General features: G+C 37.3%; 1 protein-coding gene across 9 annotated transcripts in view; it reads left to right on the top strand.

The window, feature by feature from the left end:
• Positions 1-18,041, top strand: part of CPEB3 (cytoplasmic polyadenylation element binding protein 3) — a 180,634-nt gene that overhangs the window by 98,194 nt on the left and 64,399 nt on the right. For all 9 annotated transcript variants that reach the window (XM_028512299.2, XM_036026996.1, XM_036026995.1 and 6 more), the window contains 2 exons: positions 9,351-9,518; positions 11,431-11,520. In XM_028512299.2, coding sequence (XP_028368100.1) covers positions 9,351-9,518; positions 11,431-11,520 — 258 coding nt within the window. The remainder of the gene's footprint in view (positions 1-9,350; positions 9,519-11,430; positions 11,521-18,041) is intronic.

Genomic DNA, 18,041 nt, shown 5'->3' with positions numbered 1-18,041 from the left:
GCATGAATTTTTATGGACTCTGGGAAACTTTTGTCCATATTTAGACAGGTTGGCTGTGTGTCAGTGCTCTTGATGTTTAACAGAATTTCTTAGTTAAAGAGCAGCAAAGAAAATATAAAAGATCCTTTTAAACAGTATAAATGAGCAAATACAAGTAATGATTGGAGTTACTTTAATATTAGGATTACTATTATGAAATGTACTTCTGTGTATATTTCATCCATAAAAATTTATTTACATTAATGTATGACTTAGTTGATAACAAAGGTTCTAAAAATTCAGTAAAACAAACCTGTATACCAAGTTGGAGTTGGGTCTTTCTGCCAAAGGCTGCCCAAGGGAGAAGAGATTAGCTCTGCCAGTGAAACCATGGTGCAACCATGCCATCCTGCTGATTCGGACCTGGTTATGTGAACTTTCTTGTCTAAAGGAATGGATAGTTCGAGAGTAAAACATGAGCAGCTGAAGGAATTTCTGAGTGCTCATGATTATAATCTCTGAAATGTTATTGTTTATAGTAATAGGAAAATTTTACTGAGCACAGGGCATAGTATGGGGAATAAGATCACTAGTTTTGCACCTTTGCAAGAAGATTTTCTGAGAGGCGCCTAAAGATATAATGAAGGAGAGGCTCTTGGTGGTTCACCCTAATTTCATTCATTGAATGTTTGTGTGCTTACTCCAGGTCAGATGCTGTGCTAGGCTCTGCGTGTGTTCTGTCTCCCTACTGTGTATTCACTCTAGCAGGAGAGAAACAATAAATGCATGAAACATTTTTATACTCAAAAGTTGTGGTAGGCAACTTTTTTGTTGTAGGAATGAAAAATGGAAAGTTCCCTTTAACATAGGATAGTTTTCACTGAAGAGATGTTTTTTAAACTGAAACTCAAAAGATGGAAAGACTGCTATCTTTAAATATTTTTTATTATGGAAACATACATAAAAATAGAATAGCTTAATAAACTGTATACCCATCACTTTAGTGATTATCAACATTTTTGCCAATCTCGTATCATATATTCCCTTTATTTTTTCCCTTAGAATATTTAAAAAAAAATTCCAGACCTTATAAGACAGCTATCTTAAGAAGCTTGAAGCAAAGTAGTACTGATAAATGCTAAAACATTGATCAACCTTGAAAACATTATGCCAAGTAAAAGAAGGCAATTACAAAAGATCACATATTATATGATTTCATTTTTATAAAATGTCCAGAATAGGCAAATCTGCTGAGACAGCAGTAGAGTAGTGGTTGCCTAGGGCCAAGAGGGTTTGAGGAAAGTAGGGAGTGACTGCTGTTGGATTAAATGGATGAATTGTATGATACTTGAATTATAGTTCAACAAGGCTTTTTTTTTTTTTTAAACGGGGATGGGACTTGATGAAAGAAAGAGCTTTGTTTGTTTGAGGAAGTTAGTAGAGCCCAGAGTGGCTAAGCTTGGAAGGGAAGAGGGGAGAGTATATTAATATATTAAGATGAGGTTGGAGGAAGGAAGGAAATTTGATCTTGCTGGGCTTTAGCTCCCGGTAAGGATTTTGGACTTGGTCCAAGTACAAGAGAAAAAATCTATGAATGTTTTAAAGCAGGGTCAAGTGATTGGATTTATGTTTCTAAAAGAGCACTCTGGCTACTATTTGGAGAGAAGTGGGCTGTCTAGTTTAGAATGATAGTAGTGGTCTAGGCAAGAGATGATGATGTTTTAGGATTGGGGTAATAGCAATTGAATTGGCAAGAAGTAAACAAATGGGAGATTATGGAGGGCAGATAGATTATAGAGGGTAGAATCCTCTTTAATGGCATTAGATTAAAGAATTGAATGTGGACAGTAAATCAAAAGGAAGACTAAAAAATTATGTTGAGGTTTTAGCTTGAGCAATTAATTGGGTGAATTGTGAGGCTACATATTGAATGGGGAGTGGGAGAGAATAGGCTTAAGGTGGATGTCAAGAGTGCATTTAGAAACAGATTCAGTTTGTGATGCCTAAGAGATACCCACATAGCAATACTAAGGAAGATGTATTTTTATCTATTTGTATAGTAGTGGTTTCTTTACTATTTTTGTGTAATAAAAGTAATTCTTGTCCCTGGGGATTTGAAAAACCTCCTTTAGTTAAATCTCTTCATATGTAAATGAGAATCTGGTAAGTGATATGTCTTGGCTGATGTCACAGATTAAAGCATAGGCTGGAACCTGACTCTCTTGACTTCTGAGCATTTTTTTTAAAGGAGTCATGTCTCATAATCCATTTTTTTAAATCCCCAAAGTGACTAATTCCTGAGCTACTTGTAAAACATCCAGGCTTGGAATGGATGTACTGGGCCAGAAGTGCCATGGTGCTGTTGGAGTGACAGCTCAGGCTTTGATGGGAGCTCAGAGTGAGGCTGGAGCAGCCGTGGCAGTCCAGCGTGGTCAGGGGCTTTAGTTTTCCATCAGAAGCTGCAGGAAAGGAAGCCTCCTGGGGAAGAGTTATCTTGGACAAGTCTTTTGTGCATAAGTAGTGCTTTGCAGGTTTCTTATTTGGCATTTTTCTTATAAGGAATCTTTAGCAAGTCATCTCTACATTCAGAGAGTATTTTCCTAATTATTGGACCAAAAATTACTTTCTGGTTATTCATTGAAAATAGTTATCAGAAAACCAGACCATTTGGTAGAAAAAAAAAGTCATTTGGAGAAAGAAAATACAGTTGAGAAGCTTTTCTCGTGCTTCTGTTAAAATATTGAATATGGATATTTTGTATGGAAGTATGATGAAATTTTAAAGCAGATTTATATAGTAGATACATAAGAATATAATGTTTGGGTAACATGGCTTACTTAAAACATTTTGGTCTTGGTGAATGTTTTCATTCAAGAAAAGAAATATGCCCAAGAGATGCTAGTTAGTGAAGCAGGGCCTCTCATGGAACACAGTTTGGGTGCAGCCTCTTCAAGTTTCCATTTCTAGTAACGCATGTCCAGGAACTAAAACTTTGCCAGTCTTCCCAAGGGCGATTGGTCTTGGCAGGGGGTGTGGGGAGGGGGGTGGGTTTATACCAACCAAATGAATGGACAAATACCAACCTTGTAAGGGACCACTGGACAAATCATAATATCATTGTTTCAACTTATTATGGAGATGGATGTAGTAGAAATAGAATTTCAGTGTCTAATTGTCTACAAATTCAAGAGTCACCTCTTTACAATAGCAAGGCACTAAATTCATTTATAGAACAGTCTTTTAGGAGCTTATAATTAGAGTGTAGGAAAACAGATGGTTTTCAGGCTGTGGAAACATCAAATGAACCATTCAGCCTGTCCCACAGAGGAGTAATTCCACCAGTATAACAAAATCCTTTTATCTCTTGTTGGTCTCTGTTGCTCTGCACGGGGTAAACACTACAAGTTCTTACTTTTCATTTTTTTAATATATTTTATTGATTATGCTATTACAGTTGTCCTATTTTTTTCTCCCCTTAATTCCCCCCTGCCCTTCACCCCCACTCCCACCAGCCCTCCATCCATCCCCCTTAGTTCATGTCCATGGGTCATACATATAAGTTCTTTGGCTTCTACATTTCCTATACTATGTTTAACCTCCCCCTGTTTTGTACCTACCATTTATGCTTCTTATTCCCTGTACCCTTCCCCTAATTCTCCTCCCTCTTTCTCCCCAATGATAACCCTCCATGTGATCTCCATTTCTGTGATTCTGTTCCTATTCTAGTTGTTTGCTTAGTTTGTTTTTGTTTCATGTTCAGTTGTTGATAGTTGTGAGTTTGTTGTCATTTTACTATTCCTATTTTTGATCATTTTCTTTTTCTTATCCTTTCTTTGATCTTCTTATTTTTCTTAGATAAGTCCCTTTAACATTTCATATAATAAGGAGTTGGTGTTGATGAACTCCTTTAACTTGACCTTATTTGGGAAGCACTTTATGTGCCCTTCCATTCTAAATGATAACTTTGATGGATAGAGTAATCTTGGTTGTAGGTCCATGCCTTTCATGATTTCAAATGCCTCTTCCCAGCCCCTTCTTCCCTGCAAAGTTTCTTTTGAGAAATCAGCTGATAGTCTTATAGGAACTCCTTTGTAGGTAACTCTCCCCTTTTCTCTTGCTGCTTTTAAGATTCTCTCCTTATCTTTAATCTTGGGTAACTTGATTATGATGTGCCACAGTGTGTGCTTCCTGGGGTCCAACTTCCTTGGGACTTTCTGAGCTTCCTGGACTCCTGGAAGTCTATTTCCTTTGCCAGATTGGGGAAGTTCTCCTTCATTATTTTTTTCCAAGTAAGTTTTTCATTTCTTGCTCTTCTTTCCTCCTTCTGGCACCCCTATGATTCAGATGTTGGGACGTTTAAAGTTGTCCTGGAGATTCCTAAGCCTCTCCTAATTTTTTTTTTGAATTCTTGTTTCTTCATTCTGTTCTGGTTCAATGTTTCTTTCTTCCTTCTGGTCCAAATTGTTGAGTCCCGGTTTCCTTCCCTTTACTGTTGGTTCCCTGAGTATTTTTCTTTATTTCACTTTTCATAGCCTTCATTTCTTCCTGTATTTTGTGGCCATACTCAACCATTTTTTTGAGCATCCTGATTACCAGTGTTTTAAACTGTGCATCTGATAGGTTGGCTATCTCTTCCTCACTTAGTTCTATTTTTGGAGCTTTGATCTGTTCTTTCATTTGGACCATATTTCTTTGTTCAGTGCTCCTGTTACATAATAGGGCCAGAGACTTAGGTGTTCACCAGGGCAGGGCAACCCAGGTGGCTGTGTTATGGTGCTGTATTTAGGGGAGGGGTCAGAGAGGGAACAGTGCCACTTGACCAGCCTTCAGTCACTTCCCCTACAACCCACAAGCAAATTGGGACCTTGTGGTGCTGATACTGGGTACATGGTTTTGTGTACATTCTAGGGCCCTGTGGGTCTCTCCAACCATCTCTCCTGTGAGGCTGGGAGTTTTTCCCGCCACCACAACTGTCGCAGGTTTTTACAGCCAGAGGTTTTTGAGGCTTTCTTTTCCCATGCTGGAACCCTGGGTTGCATGGTCTGTCTTGCTCCCCGTTGTTCCACCCAGTTTATCTGCACACAGATGTGAGACTGCCTGGTCCTCCAGCTGCCCCCTTGCCACATGTCCTCTCTGCCCTGGCTGCCCATCTCTGACCCCCTTGCCAGTCTGAATGAATGTTTCTTCTTTAACTCCTTGATTGTTGGACTTCCATACAGTTCAATTTTCTGACAGTTCTGGTTATTTTTTGTTTTTAAATTTGCTGCTGTTCTTTTGGTTGAGAAGGCAAAGTATATCTACCTATATGCCTCCATCTTGACCTGAAGTCTCTTAACTTCTTTTAAATACCTCCTGCACACTAGCTTTTTGTTTCATCAGCACTTTAGGCAGTCATGTTACAGTAAGACTGACTAGATTATAGATTTTACATTTTATTCCTGAGGATGCACTACCTTTAACTTGATGGAACTTGGATGTTTCTCAAGGCTCTATATACTTCACACAATATCTTTTTAAGTGGCTGCCTGCTATAGACAACAATCAATCTCCATTTCCATGGTTCTTAAACGTGAGCACATGAATCACTGGGGAAATTTGTTACAAGTGCAAATTTTCAAGTTTGAGCTCCACAGATTCAGATTAAATAGATCTGGAAATTGGGCTCTGAGACATACATTCTTAGTTCTTACCCACAGTTAAGGAAATGTCATGTATGTGTGAATTCTTAGCAGTTTCATTTCCAAGAGCCATTTTATTACTAAAGTCTGTGGTACTTAAATAATAATAATAAAACAGAGATTTGGTATTAAAACCTTGGAAAGTTTAAGTATCCATAATCAATTTTTACAACAGTCCAAATTTTTAGTTAACTGTTGCTTGTATTTTCTTTATCAATGTACTCTGGGGAAGCTGTGGTCATGTTGGCCATGCCTAAAGCAAGTTCTCTTTGTTCCAGAATGTCTTGAACATTTACTTCTCCTTCTTCACTGCTCTGGTTTAAGACTTCGTCATTTCTCATCTGGACAGTCACAGATTTCTTCTGACTCTCCCCCCTTCCCCCTCTTCCTGGGTATAAATTGCTGGTGGAGGCATAGCTTTTATAGGATTTGGGGTAGAGGAAATAACATGGTCACAAGCATCTTAGAGACTTCATTGTGACAGGGCAGGAGATGGATTAGATGGGAGTATTAGAGTCTCCAAGGAATGAGTATAGTTTGAAAAAAAAGGCTAGTATTAGAAAGAAATATTAAATCTGGAAAATGGAGGAATTTCCTATTTCTTTTGTAATAGAGAATCTAAGCTTGAACAAACAGAATAGAAAAGGTCTCGATTTTCTGGGGCATGGTCACATCTCGGGCCATTGTCTCCGCATGTATTGTGTTCCAGCATATACTTGCAGCACCATGTCTTTGCACATGCTGTTGTCTTTTGCTGGATGCTGCTTCATGTTAACATTTATTGAGTACCTTTTATGTGCCCTTATTAAAACATGAAGGTACAGTGATGAACAAGATTCAATGGGTCCCTTTCCTAAATTTTGCAATTTAATGGGGTTGGGGAATGAGATACCAAATAAAAACCCATACAGTACTTTAATGGTAATTGGGGAAAGTGTTAACAAAAGTGCTATGAGTAGATAGAAAAGGGGACCTAACCTAATGTAGAAGGTCAGGATAGTTCCACCAGAGGAAATGATTTTTCAGCTGAGACTTGAAGAATTGGTAGGAGTTAACTAGAAAATTAGGGAGTTGGAAAGAGGACGTTTGTTTTAGTTAAGGTCTACAGCTTGTCCTTAGGGCTTGAGGCAACAAGGAATCATCAAGAAATTTAAAGGTCTGTCTTTCTGATTGGAGGTTAGTGAACCAGAGGGAGAGGCAGCAAGTGTGATGTACGAGAGGTAGGCCTCTGCCTTAGTTATAGTGATGTATTTTCACTTTACTGGGAGAGCATAGGAAGTTATTGAGGGGTTTTAAGGGTCGGGGTGAAGAGTGTAGCAACATGTTCAGATTAATATTTGAAAATGGTGAACTTTGGCTGTTCATTGAGAAAGCATTGTAGAGTGCAGGGTAGAAATCAAACAAGCTATTGTGTAGACTCATTAAACTGTTGGTTTAGGAGAGAGATGATGGTGATCTGCACCAGGCTGTTAGAATCAAATTGACTGGATTGAAGAATTGTTTTATAGCTTGAATTGGTAGGACATAGTGAGAGATGGATTAGAACTGGAGTATGAAAGCAATAGAGATGATAAGGGTAACTCCTAGATGTTGTGGATTGAATTGGATACAGATAATAGTCATTTTTATTGAGAGGAGCAGGTTTGGAGGGAAAGATCAAAACTTTCTCTATGGATTCTTGTTCTTTTACCTTAGATACTTCTACTTCCACAAGATTCTGCTCAGAATTGCCTGCCTCTAAAATCACCCTAAAGATATTTTTGCCCCTGTCTCATGGAGGGCAGTAAATTGTGCTTTTGTATCACTTGGTAAAGTCTTCCTTAGTACTTTTCCCTCTATTTTGTAATTGTGTACTTACTGATCTCTCTTACCAGACTTGATTTTTTTGTAAGGGACTTCCAAATAACCATCCTATTTGTCTGGTGTTTGTGAAGTGTAGTAAATATTTCTGAAAGTGTTTTTCACTGAGTTATATACATTAAAGATTCCTTTATCTGAAATCCAAGTAATGCAGGATTGATTTATTTTACTGCGGAACTTTTCCCAGTCTTGTATTCTAACGTGGATTGTTAATCTGTGGGAAGGGCATAAGGTGTACAATATTTTCCAATATTATTTTGTCCTCCCACTGCACCAGCTTTTGTTTTCTGAGCGTCTCATATTACTAGCGTTGAGGGTAAGAGGTGGGTATAGGTACATTCTGTGAGAAATGCTGATCAGAGTAGGCACATGATTCACTGAGTGTGGATTACATGAAAAGCAAAGCTGACAGCCGAGGAGAACATCTCTGGGTATCTTTGGGAAGCTCATTTTGCCTATAGTAGCTGCAGATCTATTTCCTTCCCAATAATCAAAACAGACATCAAGGGATGAGAATTTACTGTCTGTTGTTTGTTCCTGTCAAGCTGAAAAAGCTAGGTGACATGAAGGGACAGATTTTGTTGTTTCTTTGTAGCTAAGCTGGGAATAGATGAACAAAAAATTCCTTGGTCCTTTTATTTATTAACTCCCAACATCGAAACAGCGCCTTTCTTATGCCACCTGGGTTCATAAAATAAACAGAGTTATATTAGTAACTATTTTTTGTAGAAGAAATAAATGTCCAGTATTTTTCTAAGGCTATTTATATTCCATTTCAGAGAGTTGGCTGTAGTGACGCAGAACCTAGGTTCCAGGGAAATAAAGACAGGATAGACTAAATGGGGAAGATACTGTTGTTTTATTTTTTAAGAGTGTATGAATTTATTTTAGAAGGGAATTTTTCTCTTTTTAAAAGTTAGAGCGCTCAAGACAGTTTGTTTTTAGAGTAGAACCTAGTGGAAAGTTTTACCAGGAACTCAGTGACTCAAACAGGAAATATATTTGTTTTTAAACTTAGATTTTATTTTGTAATGCCAGATGGCATTATTGTGTTACATTTATTAGCAGACCCTAACTGCCTGTAGTCATGTGGAGTGGATAGGTACCTTTACTCCATACACTTTATTTGACTATAGAGTTAACAATGAGAATAATTTTTTGAATGATATAAAATATGGTCTACATTAGTAGGGTAAAAAAGTCATAACCACATCACATCTGTTCTCCCCCATCCTAACTTACATGTTTTCATTTGCCTGCCCTGCCTTTTATTATTGAAGATGTTTATTTTCCAATTGGAGTAGCTTGGAATGGCAAGGAAAACTTGATCATCTTTATTCCAGCTCTCAAAGAAGTTATCAGCCTCTCATCAGTTTAATATTCCCTCTACCATCAGGGTCTGTCTTTAGAACTGAACCTTTGAGGTCGCCATACAAAGCAAATAAAAATCTGTGAATAAAGATTACTTTTCATTTATTTTAAGAAGTGCCTGGGGGAAGAATAAATAACTGCTGAATAAATACTCTTAGCAGCAGTGATAAGGACTGTCTGAGATATACTAATTTTTTAGTAGTGGAAATAGCTGCAATATTTGGTGCTTCTTCCTTAGTATCAATCCAGTCATGTCTGTACTTTCCGTACCTTTACACAGAAATAATGGTGTAAACTTGTCTAGACCTGGTTGGGAATCTGCCATTGGTTATTCTACTGAAAACAAAATCACAGTTTAAGATTGATTTTTTCATATGCTGTACTTTCCCCTTTGTCTCCTAATAAAATATTTATTGTCCAGGAAAATAATTTTAACTGTGCAAACTCCCACGTTTGTTTCAGGTCGGTCTTCTCTTTTTCCCTTTGAAGATGCCTTCCTGGATGACAGTCATGGCGATCAGTCCTTGTCGTCTGGCTTAAGTTCTCCCACTCGCTGTCAAAATGGGGAACGAGTAGAACGCTACTCTAGAAAGGTGTTTGTTGGAGGCCTTCCTCCTGATATCGATGAAGGTACTGTGCGTTCATTAATGACTTTATAAAGGCCACGTTTATGCTTTGAGTGATCTGACCCTGCCTCTTCTCTCCAATGCAGCTTAAGCACATTCACATCTTAGTGAATGGGGAATGAGAACATTCAGTAAACGGAGCAATAATAGATTATGTACTTCATTCAAGTCTGCTGTTTATATGTGTTTATAAATAGCAGCTTCCCAACAGCATCCTATTTCCTAGTTATTAATTTTGGGATAAATTTTAAAACAATAATGAGAACTAACTTTGATGAAACTTACTACAATATAAGCCCATTGTTGTGCTAGGTGCTTCATGTTATAGTATTTCACTTAATCCCCATTGCTATCCTATAAGGCATATCCTACCAACTCCATTTTGTAGATGAGGAAATAAAGGATCGGAGAGAAACAATTTGTCTGGGATTATGTAGCTCTAGTGCCATCGGAACACAAAATCACTCTGTTTCCAGAGCTTTTGCTCATGTCCATCACACCTTACCATCTCATACTTTTAATACAAATACCTATTAATGAAGAGCCCCTCTTGTCTTTAAAAGATTGAAGACTAGCCCTGACTGGTATGGCTCAGTGGGTTGGGCATTGTCCCACAAAACAAAAGGTCTCCAATTCAATTCTGAGTCAAGGAACATGCCTGGGTAGGCTAGGTCCCAGGCTGGGGGTGTGCAAGAGGCAACCGATCTGATCTGATTGTTTCTCTCCCTATTTCTCCCTCCTTTCTCTCTCTGTAAAAACAAATAAAAAGTTTTAAAAGAATGAAGATTGATAATAAATTTTTAAATAATATTTTTGAGATTACCAATCCAAAAGTTAGTTTTTCTCTTATGCTTAAAACCAGTTAGCACATAGTAGGTTGTCAATAAATATTTGTAAATGGATAAATGAAACATAATTGTGACAGAATTAATTTAAGGGGAAAAAAACAACAACTCTGGCCCTAGGCCTTGGATCTACTATAAAATATTTAAAAAAAACTATTTGCCAGCATTATTCTAGCTATGACATTTCTCTAATTTATCATACTTTTCTTTTTTTCATGATGAGAGAATTGCCTCTAAAAACAGTTTTATTTTAGACTTACTGCTTTAAAGTTGTACACAAATGGAGACTCATTTTCCTCCAAATTATTCTTATATTAATGTTAATTTCATCTATTAATTAGATTTTTCTTTAAGACAAAGTTTTGATCAAGGCTGAGTGGCATGTTAAACCTGGGTAGTTGCCAAGTTATAACCTCCTGCTTTGAGTCAAAAGTCAGAAGGAAAAGATAAATATACTGAGCTGTAACTTTTAAAACATTTTTGTTATAGGATATGTAGTAGGTATGCATGAAAGAAACCAGTGACTTAACTTTTTCTTATCACCAAATAGAATTACCTACTTATTTCCCCTGCTGCTCACCAAAAGAATCATAACTATTTCTAAAATAATCTTACAGATTATTTTGGATTAATAACAATAATAATCTAGGAATTGTAGTCTTAGAGATCTTGGAGATTATTTTACACAAGTGAAAGCATATTTTAAATATTCTTTGTACTTTTTGCCTTTTTTCTAAAAACAAAACATTGCTATTTTTAGAATCTCCTTTTTACTTGACAAGGAGGTCACCTTAGCTAACATCAGATTTTTTTTCTTCTAAATCCTTTATATCAAGTGTATTGGCAGTGAAGGGAAATGAATCACGGTTAGAAACACATTCTTCGAGGGTGAAAGTAAATAACCAAATATACCCCCCAAATGATTGGTATTTTAGTTAGTGGGTTTGCCTTCTGTAAAAATGTTTTACAAAATTGCCCTCAAGACAATTTTTATATAAAAATACATGTTTTATACTATTCTGTTTGTAGTGTTTTCTTCTCTTTTACTAAGATTTCTTCTCTGTTTTGTAGATGAGATCACTGCCAGCTTTCGCAGGTTTGGACCTCTCGTTGTAGACTGGCCTCACAAAGCTGAAAGCAAGTCGTATTTTCCTCCTAAAGGTAATGCACTTAAAATATCTCCACTGCCTGCCTGTTGGAGAGCTAACTTGATAGTTCAGTAAAAAGCGTCCTTTTAACTCTTGAAATAGTTGTTGATTTTTTTCCCCAGTTAAGAAAACATTTAACATCAATCATTTTTTTCTGTCTTACTGTGTTTTGCTTGGAGACTGTTACCCCAGGAGTGCTCTGATTATTTCATGGTATCTATTTTATTGACAGTGAGATCCTAGGAGTCTGTTGTGAATGAGCCTTGTGCTGACTTTTCGTTAGTTGGAAGAAAGGTTCTAGTGTTTTGAGAAATGTCAGTGATGGTAAAGGGAAAGATTATTTAGAGTCAAATTTTATAGATTTTATAAACCCCAAACTTGGAAAACCTAGTGACTGAAGATGGCATTACATGAGATTACCTTTATCCATGTCTGCCTGTTAAGCTACTTTTTGGTGGGTGGAGAGCAAACGAGCAAAGGACTCTTCACATAACCTTGCTTCCCTTATTTTTGGTAGGCTTTTTTTTATTATTATTCATGAGAGTGTGTATTATTATTTGTTCATAGTTTGTCATATCTGTAGATCTAGCGATCTTTTCTGGTGATATTAACTCTGGGTATGTATTTAGATGTTTATAGAAGAGTGTTTGGGTTAAAGAGAAAGTCTTCTTATGTTCTATAGATATATTTCAAGGATGCCTTTCATCTCTAAGGAATTGTTTTTTGGTGTGTGTTATTGGTGCATCACCCACCCTTAGAAGATGTAGTCAAAATACTTGGCCTTCCTGTGCCTTTTACAGGACTCAAATGATAGCTTAACCTAGGAAAGGCCAGTGACTGCCTTTTATGTTTGGTTTCTTTGTTGCCTGTACTTCTCCCCACTCTCTTTATGGCCTATGAAAATGTTACTCACTAAAGAGGGCTGTTTGTTTGCTTTAACATACTTCTGTTAATTTTCTCCAAGAATTGTTAGAGTTAAAAAATTAGGTTTTATTTTAATCAGAAAATATAAAAACCATGCTGATTTTTTCATTGAAGGAATGTGTTCACTGCTTTGTGGTGCATATATGACACTATATAAAGACATGTGTTTAAAAATGTTTTTAAGCCCTGACTAGTGTGGCTCGTGGGTCAGGCATTATTCTGCAAACAAGGTATTGCCAGTTCAGTTCCCAATCAGGAAACATGCCTGGGTTGCAGGCAGGGTTCTCAGTTGGAATCCTGCAGGGGCAACTGATGGATATTTCCTATATCAATGTTTCTCCTCCTCTTTCTCCCTCCCTTCCTCTCTCTCTAAAAAGGAATAAATAAAATCTTTTATTAAAGAGTGCTCACCTGAAACCTATATAATTGTATTAACCAATGTCACCCCAATAAATTCAATTAAAAAAAAAAACAGAGTCATGGCAGCGCCAGCTCCTGCCTGAGCAGTGAGCTGCTTGCCAGCCCCCAGGGAACCCTTATGCACCTTACCCGGGCTTTGGCAATGGGCCTCAATCTGGAGGAGAGAACTTCTGGAAAAGTTGTCTCTGAAATAAATTTCTGTTAATGTAAAAAGAAGAGTGTTAATAATTCATTGAATCAGAAGAGTAGTGTTATTTCAGTGAATGAATGAGTTCACCACACTGTACTGCATATAATGCACTCTGTAATATCACACGTATAAAAAGATATTGCTAAGAGTACTAGTTACACATGCAAGTCACGACAGTGTTATTTCAGTGAAAGAATGAGCTTCCATGATATAGTTCATGAAACACACTCTGTAAAATGACAAGTATAAAAGATATGTCTAGGAGTGCCAGTTGAAAAGAAATGCTGATGTATAAAAATAATTCTGAGATAAAAGATGTCAGGTGACCATCAAAAATAGAAATGAAGATAAATATGTGATCATATATCACTGTATACATTCTATTAAATGTCCTTCTGATACCTCTTTATGAATATATACATTTACATGAAATCTTAAATTTTATATAAATGGGATCACATTATACATGTTGTTTAACAACCTGCATTTCCCCTAGCAATGTCAATACCTTTCTATGAGAAATTTACATTATTGTTAATCACCTTATTTTATTTAATCAGCCCTACTGATGATGAACATTGAAGTTGCTTCCACATGTTTTCACTCACATATGAGGATTCAGTGAATATCCTTATGCCTTCATCTTTTTGTTCTTTCATGTAAAAATTACCTCTTAGGGTGAATTTTCAGAAGTGGGGTATATGTTTATACATATTGCCAAGCTGCTGTTCAGAAAGGTCATACACATTTATATTCCCACTAATAGCACCCAGTTTACAAAACTCAGTTTTATTGAGGATTTGGGAATATGGCCTTTTTCAATCTTTGCCAATCCAGTGGTTAAAATAACTTTTTTTTTGGCATTTTTTTATTGGCCATTTGAATTTATTTTACTTTTTTACGCTGCCATCTTGTTTCTCTCTGGAATTTATAATGGAGTAAGGCACAAGAAAGGATCCAGTCTTATTTTTCCAGTTAGTGTACCAGTCATCCCAACATTTATTGACTGTGCCTTTGTTCCTCATTGATTTGAATCATTAAAATTAAGTTTTGACTGGAAGGTCACCCCTTCTGTTTCTCAGTGGAATGTACAAGTTTCTCTGGGCTTGCTCTGTCCGGTGGGACAGCACTAGCCACATGGAGCTAAGGAGCACTTCAAATATGATTAATTTAAATCAAGATATTCTATTCTATTAAGTGTGAAATACACACTGATTTTAAAGACTTAGTTTTAAAAAATGTTATAACCTCACTAATTTTGTTTACATGTTAAAATGTAAGTTTCAGATATATTGGATTCAGTAAAGTATATTAAACTTAACCTCACCTGTTTCTTTTTACCTTTTTAAATGTAGACATTGGAAAGTTTTCAGTTACCTATGTGAACCATGTTTCTATTGGACAGCACTCCTCCAGAACAGAGATTGGCAAACTACCTGTTCTGTTTGTTTTTAAAGATTTTATTTATTTACTTTTAGAGATAAGGGAAAGGAGGGAGAAAGACAGGGAGAGAGACATCAGTGTGCAAGAGATACATCTGTTGGTTGCCTCTCCTATACCCCCAACTGGGGATCCGGCCCACAACCCAGGCTTGTGCCCTGAATGGGAATTGAACCAGTGACCTCTTGGTTTACAGGCCAGCACTCAGTCCCCTGAGTCACACCAGCCAGGGCAAACTACCTGTTTTTGCAATGGTCCACAAGCTAAGGTTGGTTTTTATCATTTTAAAGGCTGTAAAAGCACACACACAAAGAAGAATATGTAACAGAGACAATATGTGGTCTTCAAATTCCTTTGCAGAAAGTCTGTTGACTACTACTCTAAAATAGCCCAGAACATTATTCAAATTAACTTCTAAGACCTCCTGTGACAGAGGAGGCATTTTATTTCAGAGGAAGTCTATATATTTGCAGAACTAATTATTAAATCTTGTTCTTCTGTTGAGTCAGATGCTTCCCTGCAATCTTTATTCATTGGTCAGTTGTGTCCTCTAAAGTAAAATGGAATAAGCCATCATTGTGACATCGATCTCATGGTAATTAAGACTATCAGATTAAGTCTCCTCTTTTCCATGTTAAATATCTTCACTTCTCTTAGTCATACCTTATGCCTGATGATTTCTGGACCACCATTCTTCTTGTCTAATATATAATATATAGATAGATCACTTTACAATAGCCTACTTAAATTTGTTAGTAAAAACTAAAGAGAGAATATTTGGGTTGGCCTGAGAAGTACAGAATTTAGAAATTCTGTAAACTCCATGTTTTTTGGCTCTGCTCGTATATAACAGCATAATAATATAGAACTGTAGGACATTAGAACCAGTGCCCTTATTGTACAGCTGAGGGTAAGTTTGGAGATGGACCAGTGAGTGAGAGCCAGGCCAGGAAGAGAATCTGGATCTCCTGATTCTGGTCCTCAGGCCTGTGTCCTCAGAGAGCAGGTTGCCTTTCTAGTGATTGGGGTTAAGGAAGAGAAATAATTATTATACTGCTGTCTCCTGTTTTGCTCTTAGCTAAAGCTTGAAGATTAACCTACTTGATAAGGACCTAGAGAAACTTGGTGTTATTTCAAGATTGAAATTAACTTTGAGAATCTGTGCCCATTGCTTTGAATGTCGGGGACATCTAAATAATTTACCCCAGCCTATTCTGTGTCTTTTTCATGATGCCCCCCTTTTCTTAAATTCCTTGGGTTTTAATTAAGATTTGTGCCTTCTTGGTAAAGCCCCTTTTTCCAATTGTACTTTTCTTTAGGTCACCTTAGGTTGGCCATTAGGTAGAGTTTGATTGGCCATGTATTTTAGGATTATGTGTATGTAAGAGAGGAAAACATGAACCATCCACTATAGTTTTCTTGACTTTTTCTTAGAAAGTATATGCCTAATAAAGTAAACAGAATCATTCATTCATCTATCAGGTTTACCTTATAGAGGCAGAGTAGGGTTTGTAAAACCATGATCATTTCAGTGAACTCGAGAGGGCTTAAAATCCGTGTATAGAAACAGTGGCCAGCACATCAACTGTCCCCTTAAGTGTTATTGGGTCAAGCAGAGTGGGAGGTGACAGAGAGTGGGGCTCCCTACAGCACAAGAGCCTCTGAGGCATTTGAGCAACTGCCCAAGGGCAGGCAGAACCCTCTGGATCACTGTCTGTGGGCCACAAGCGGGCAATTGCTTGGTGTTCTCCAGAGCACCGCTGAGAACATGGGAGACCCAAGGAGGCTCGGAAGTCAGATTGTGTGTCTTTATGATTATTCTCAGGTCTCATGAACTTAGAGTCCCATGGGAAAGATAAGAAAACAGTCAAGTGGTCACAAAATAAACAGAGTTACAAATAGCGATAGTTCTCTAAAGGAAAAACAGAGAGACTTTTAAAAGGGGTGTGGGATTAGATTGAGGATATGGAAAGAGCTTCTCTGAGAAAATACTAGGAATTATGCAGACCTGAAAATTGAGGTGTTAACTGGAAAATATAGGGAAGGAAGTTCCAAGCAGAGGAGTGCCATATGGGAAGTACTAAATATGAAATGAGCTTTAGTACCTTGAAGAAGTGAAGGAAGTGTGATTGGAATGTTATGAGGGAGGAGAAAATGATGCAGAAACTATTCCCCCAGACAGAGTAAGATGGCAAGGCATTTGTATGGTATTTGTTTTTTTTGGGGGGGGGTGGGGGAGTGGGGGTGGGGAGTGAGAATGAAGCTGGGTCAAGTAGAAATACCAGTTTAAAATACCTTCAAATAGCTATTGATAAAATTGAAGCAAAATCTTGCTTTATGTTTTCTGCATTTAGTTCTTAATGATGAAAAGAAATCCATCTCTAATAAAAATATTAAAGAAAAGTTTCCTGTGATTGCATTCTCATGCATTTTAGTTCTGGAATAGTAGAGTTGAAATTGCAAGTCCTGGAAAGTGAGGTTCCCCCAAATGGTAGGGCATGAACCGAATCTCACATTCATACAGAATACTAATCAGCATCATTATGTTTATAATAGCTTGGGTGCATGTAATCTGCAGATAGTTATTGAAAATGGATGGCAAGAGAACAGAATAAATGCAAACAGGGCTTAGGTCTTAGTGCAAAATGCTCATGCAGCATTGAGAATATCAAATCATCTAATATTTGTTGCACAACAGTCTGTGCAAGAATCTATATTTCATTGTGGGAGAGCAGAGAAGACACCATTCTTGTTTTTGAGAAGGCTGTAGTTTTCCAGTGGAGACATGAAAACAGAGATGTGAAACATTAGGTAATGGTAAAGAGCATGGATTCTGGAATTAGCCATGCTGGGCTCCCCCAACTTAGTAGTTCTGTGACTTTAGGTGTGCTCTTTAGCTTTTCTGTGCCTTAGTTTCATCACCTGCAAAAGAGGGATACTAATAGTAATAATTGTACCTACATCACAAGGTTGTGGTGAGGTACACCACAGGAGGAATTTACTTAATTAGTAAGTAAATTCTTGTGAAGTGCTTCAACAGTCCCTGCATATAGTAGTTATTATAAATGGTAATGAAATTTTTATTGAAATACAGATCAACTTACGGTTAGTGACAAGTGAGTAAAATATTCTAGGCATCCAGAGGAGGGACAGATTACTGTGGGCTGAGCAAGACCTTGGTCTTAAAGCTGGGCCAGAGAGAATAAGTAGGAATTGCCAGTGACTGGAATTACAATAATTAGGATGGCTAGCAGTTACTGAGGGCATGTTGTTAGCCAAAGAACTGGTTACTGTCATCTGTACTTAATCTCATTTAATCTTCCCAGCTCCACAAGGTAGGCACCCTTATTATTCCCATTTTACAGAGGAAGAAAGAGGTTTAGAAGAAGGTAAATTGTCCACAGTCATGAGTTAAATGATAGGACTAGGATTTGAGCCTAAACAGGCTGACCTCAGAATCCAAGTTTCATAAAAGTTACACTATACGATTCTCATTTGGGAAAAACAATGGTCCAGAGAATAAGAATGGCCCAAAGGCCCTGACTGGTTTGGCTTGGTGG

Source organism: Phyllostomus discolor, chromosome 5 (genome assembly GCF_004126475.2).
Source record: "Phyllostomus discolor isolate MPI-MPIP mPhyDis1 chromosome 5, mPhyDis1.pri.v3, whole genome shotgun sequence".
In the NCBI taxonomy this organism is placed as follows: Eukaryota; Metazoa; Chordata; class Mammalia; order Chiroptera; family Phyllostomidae; genus Phyllostomus; species Phyllostomus discolor.
Note: the sequence above shows the minus strand (reverse complement) of the source record. Positions and strands in the feature narration are given on the sequence as shown.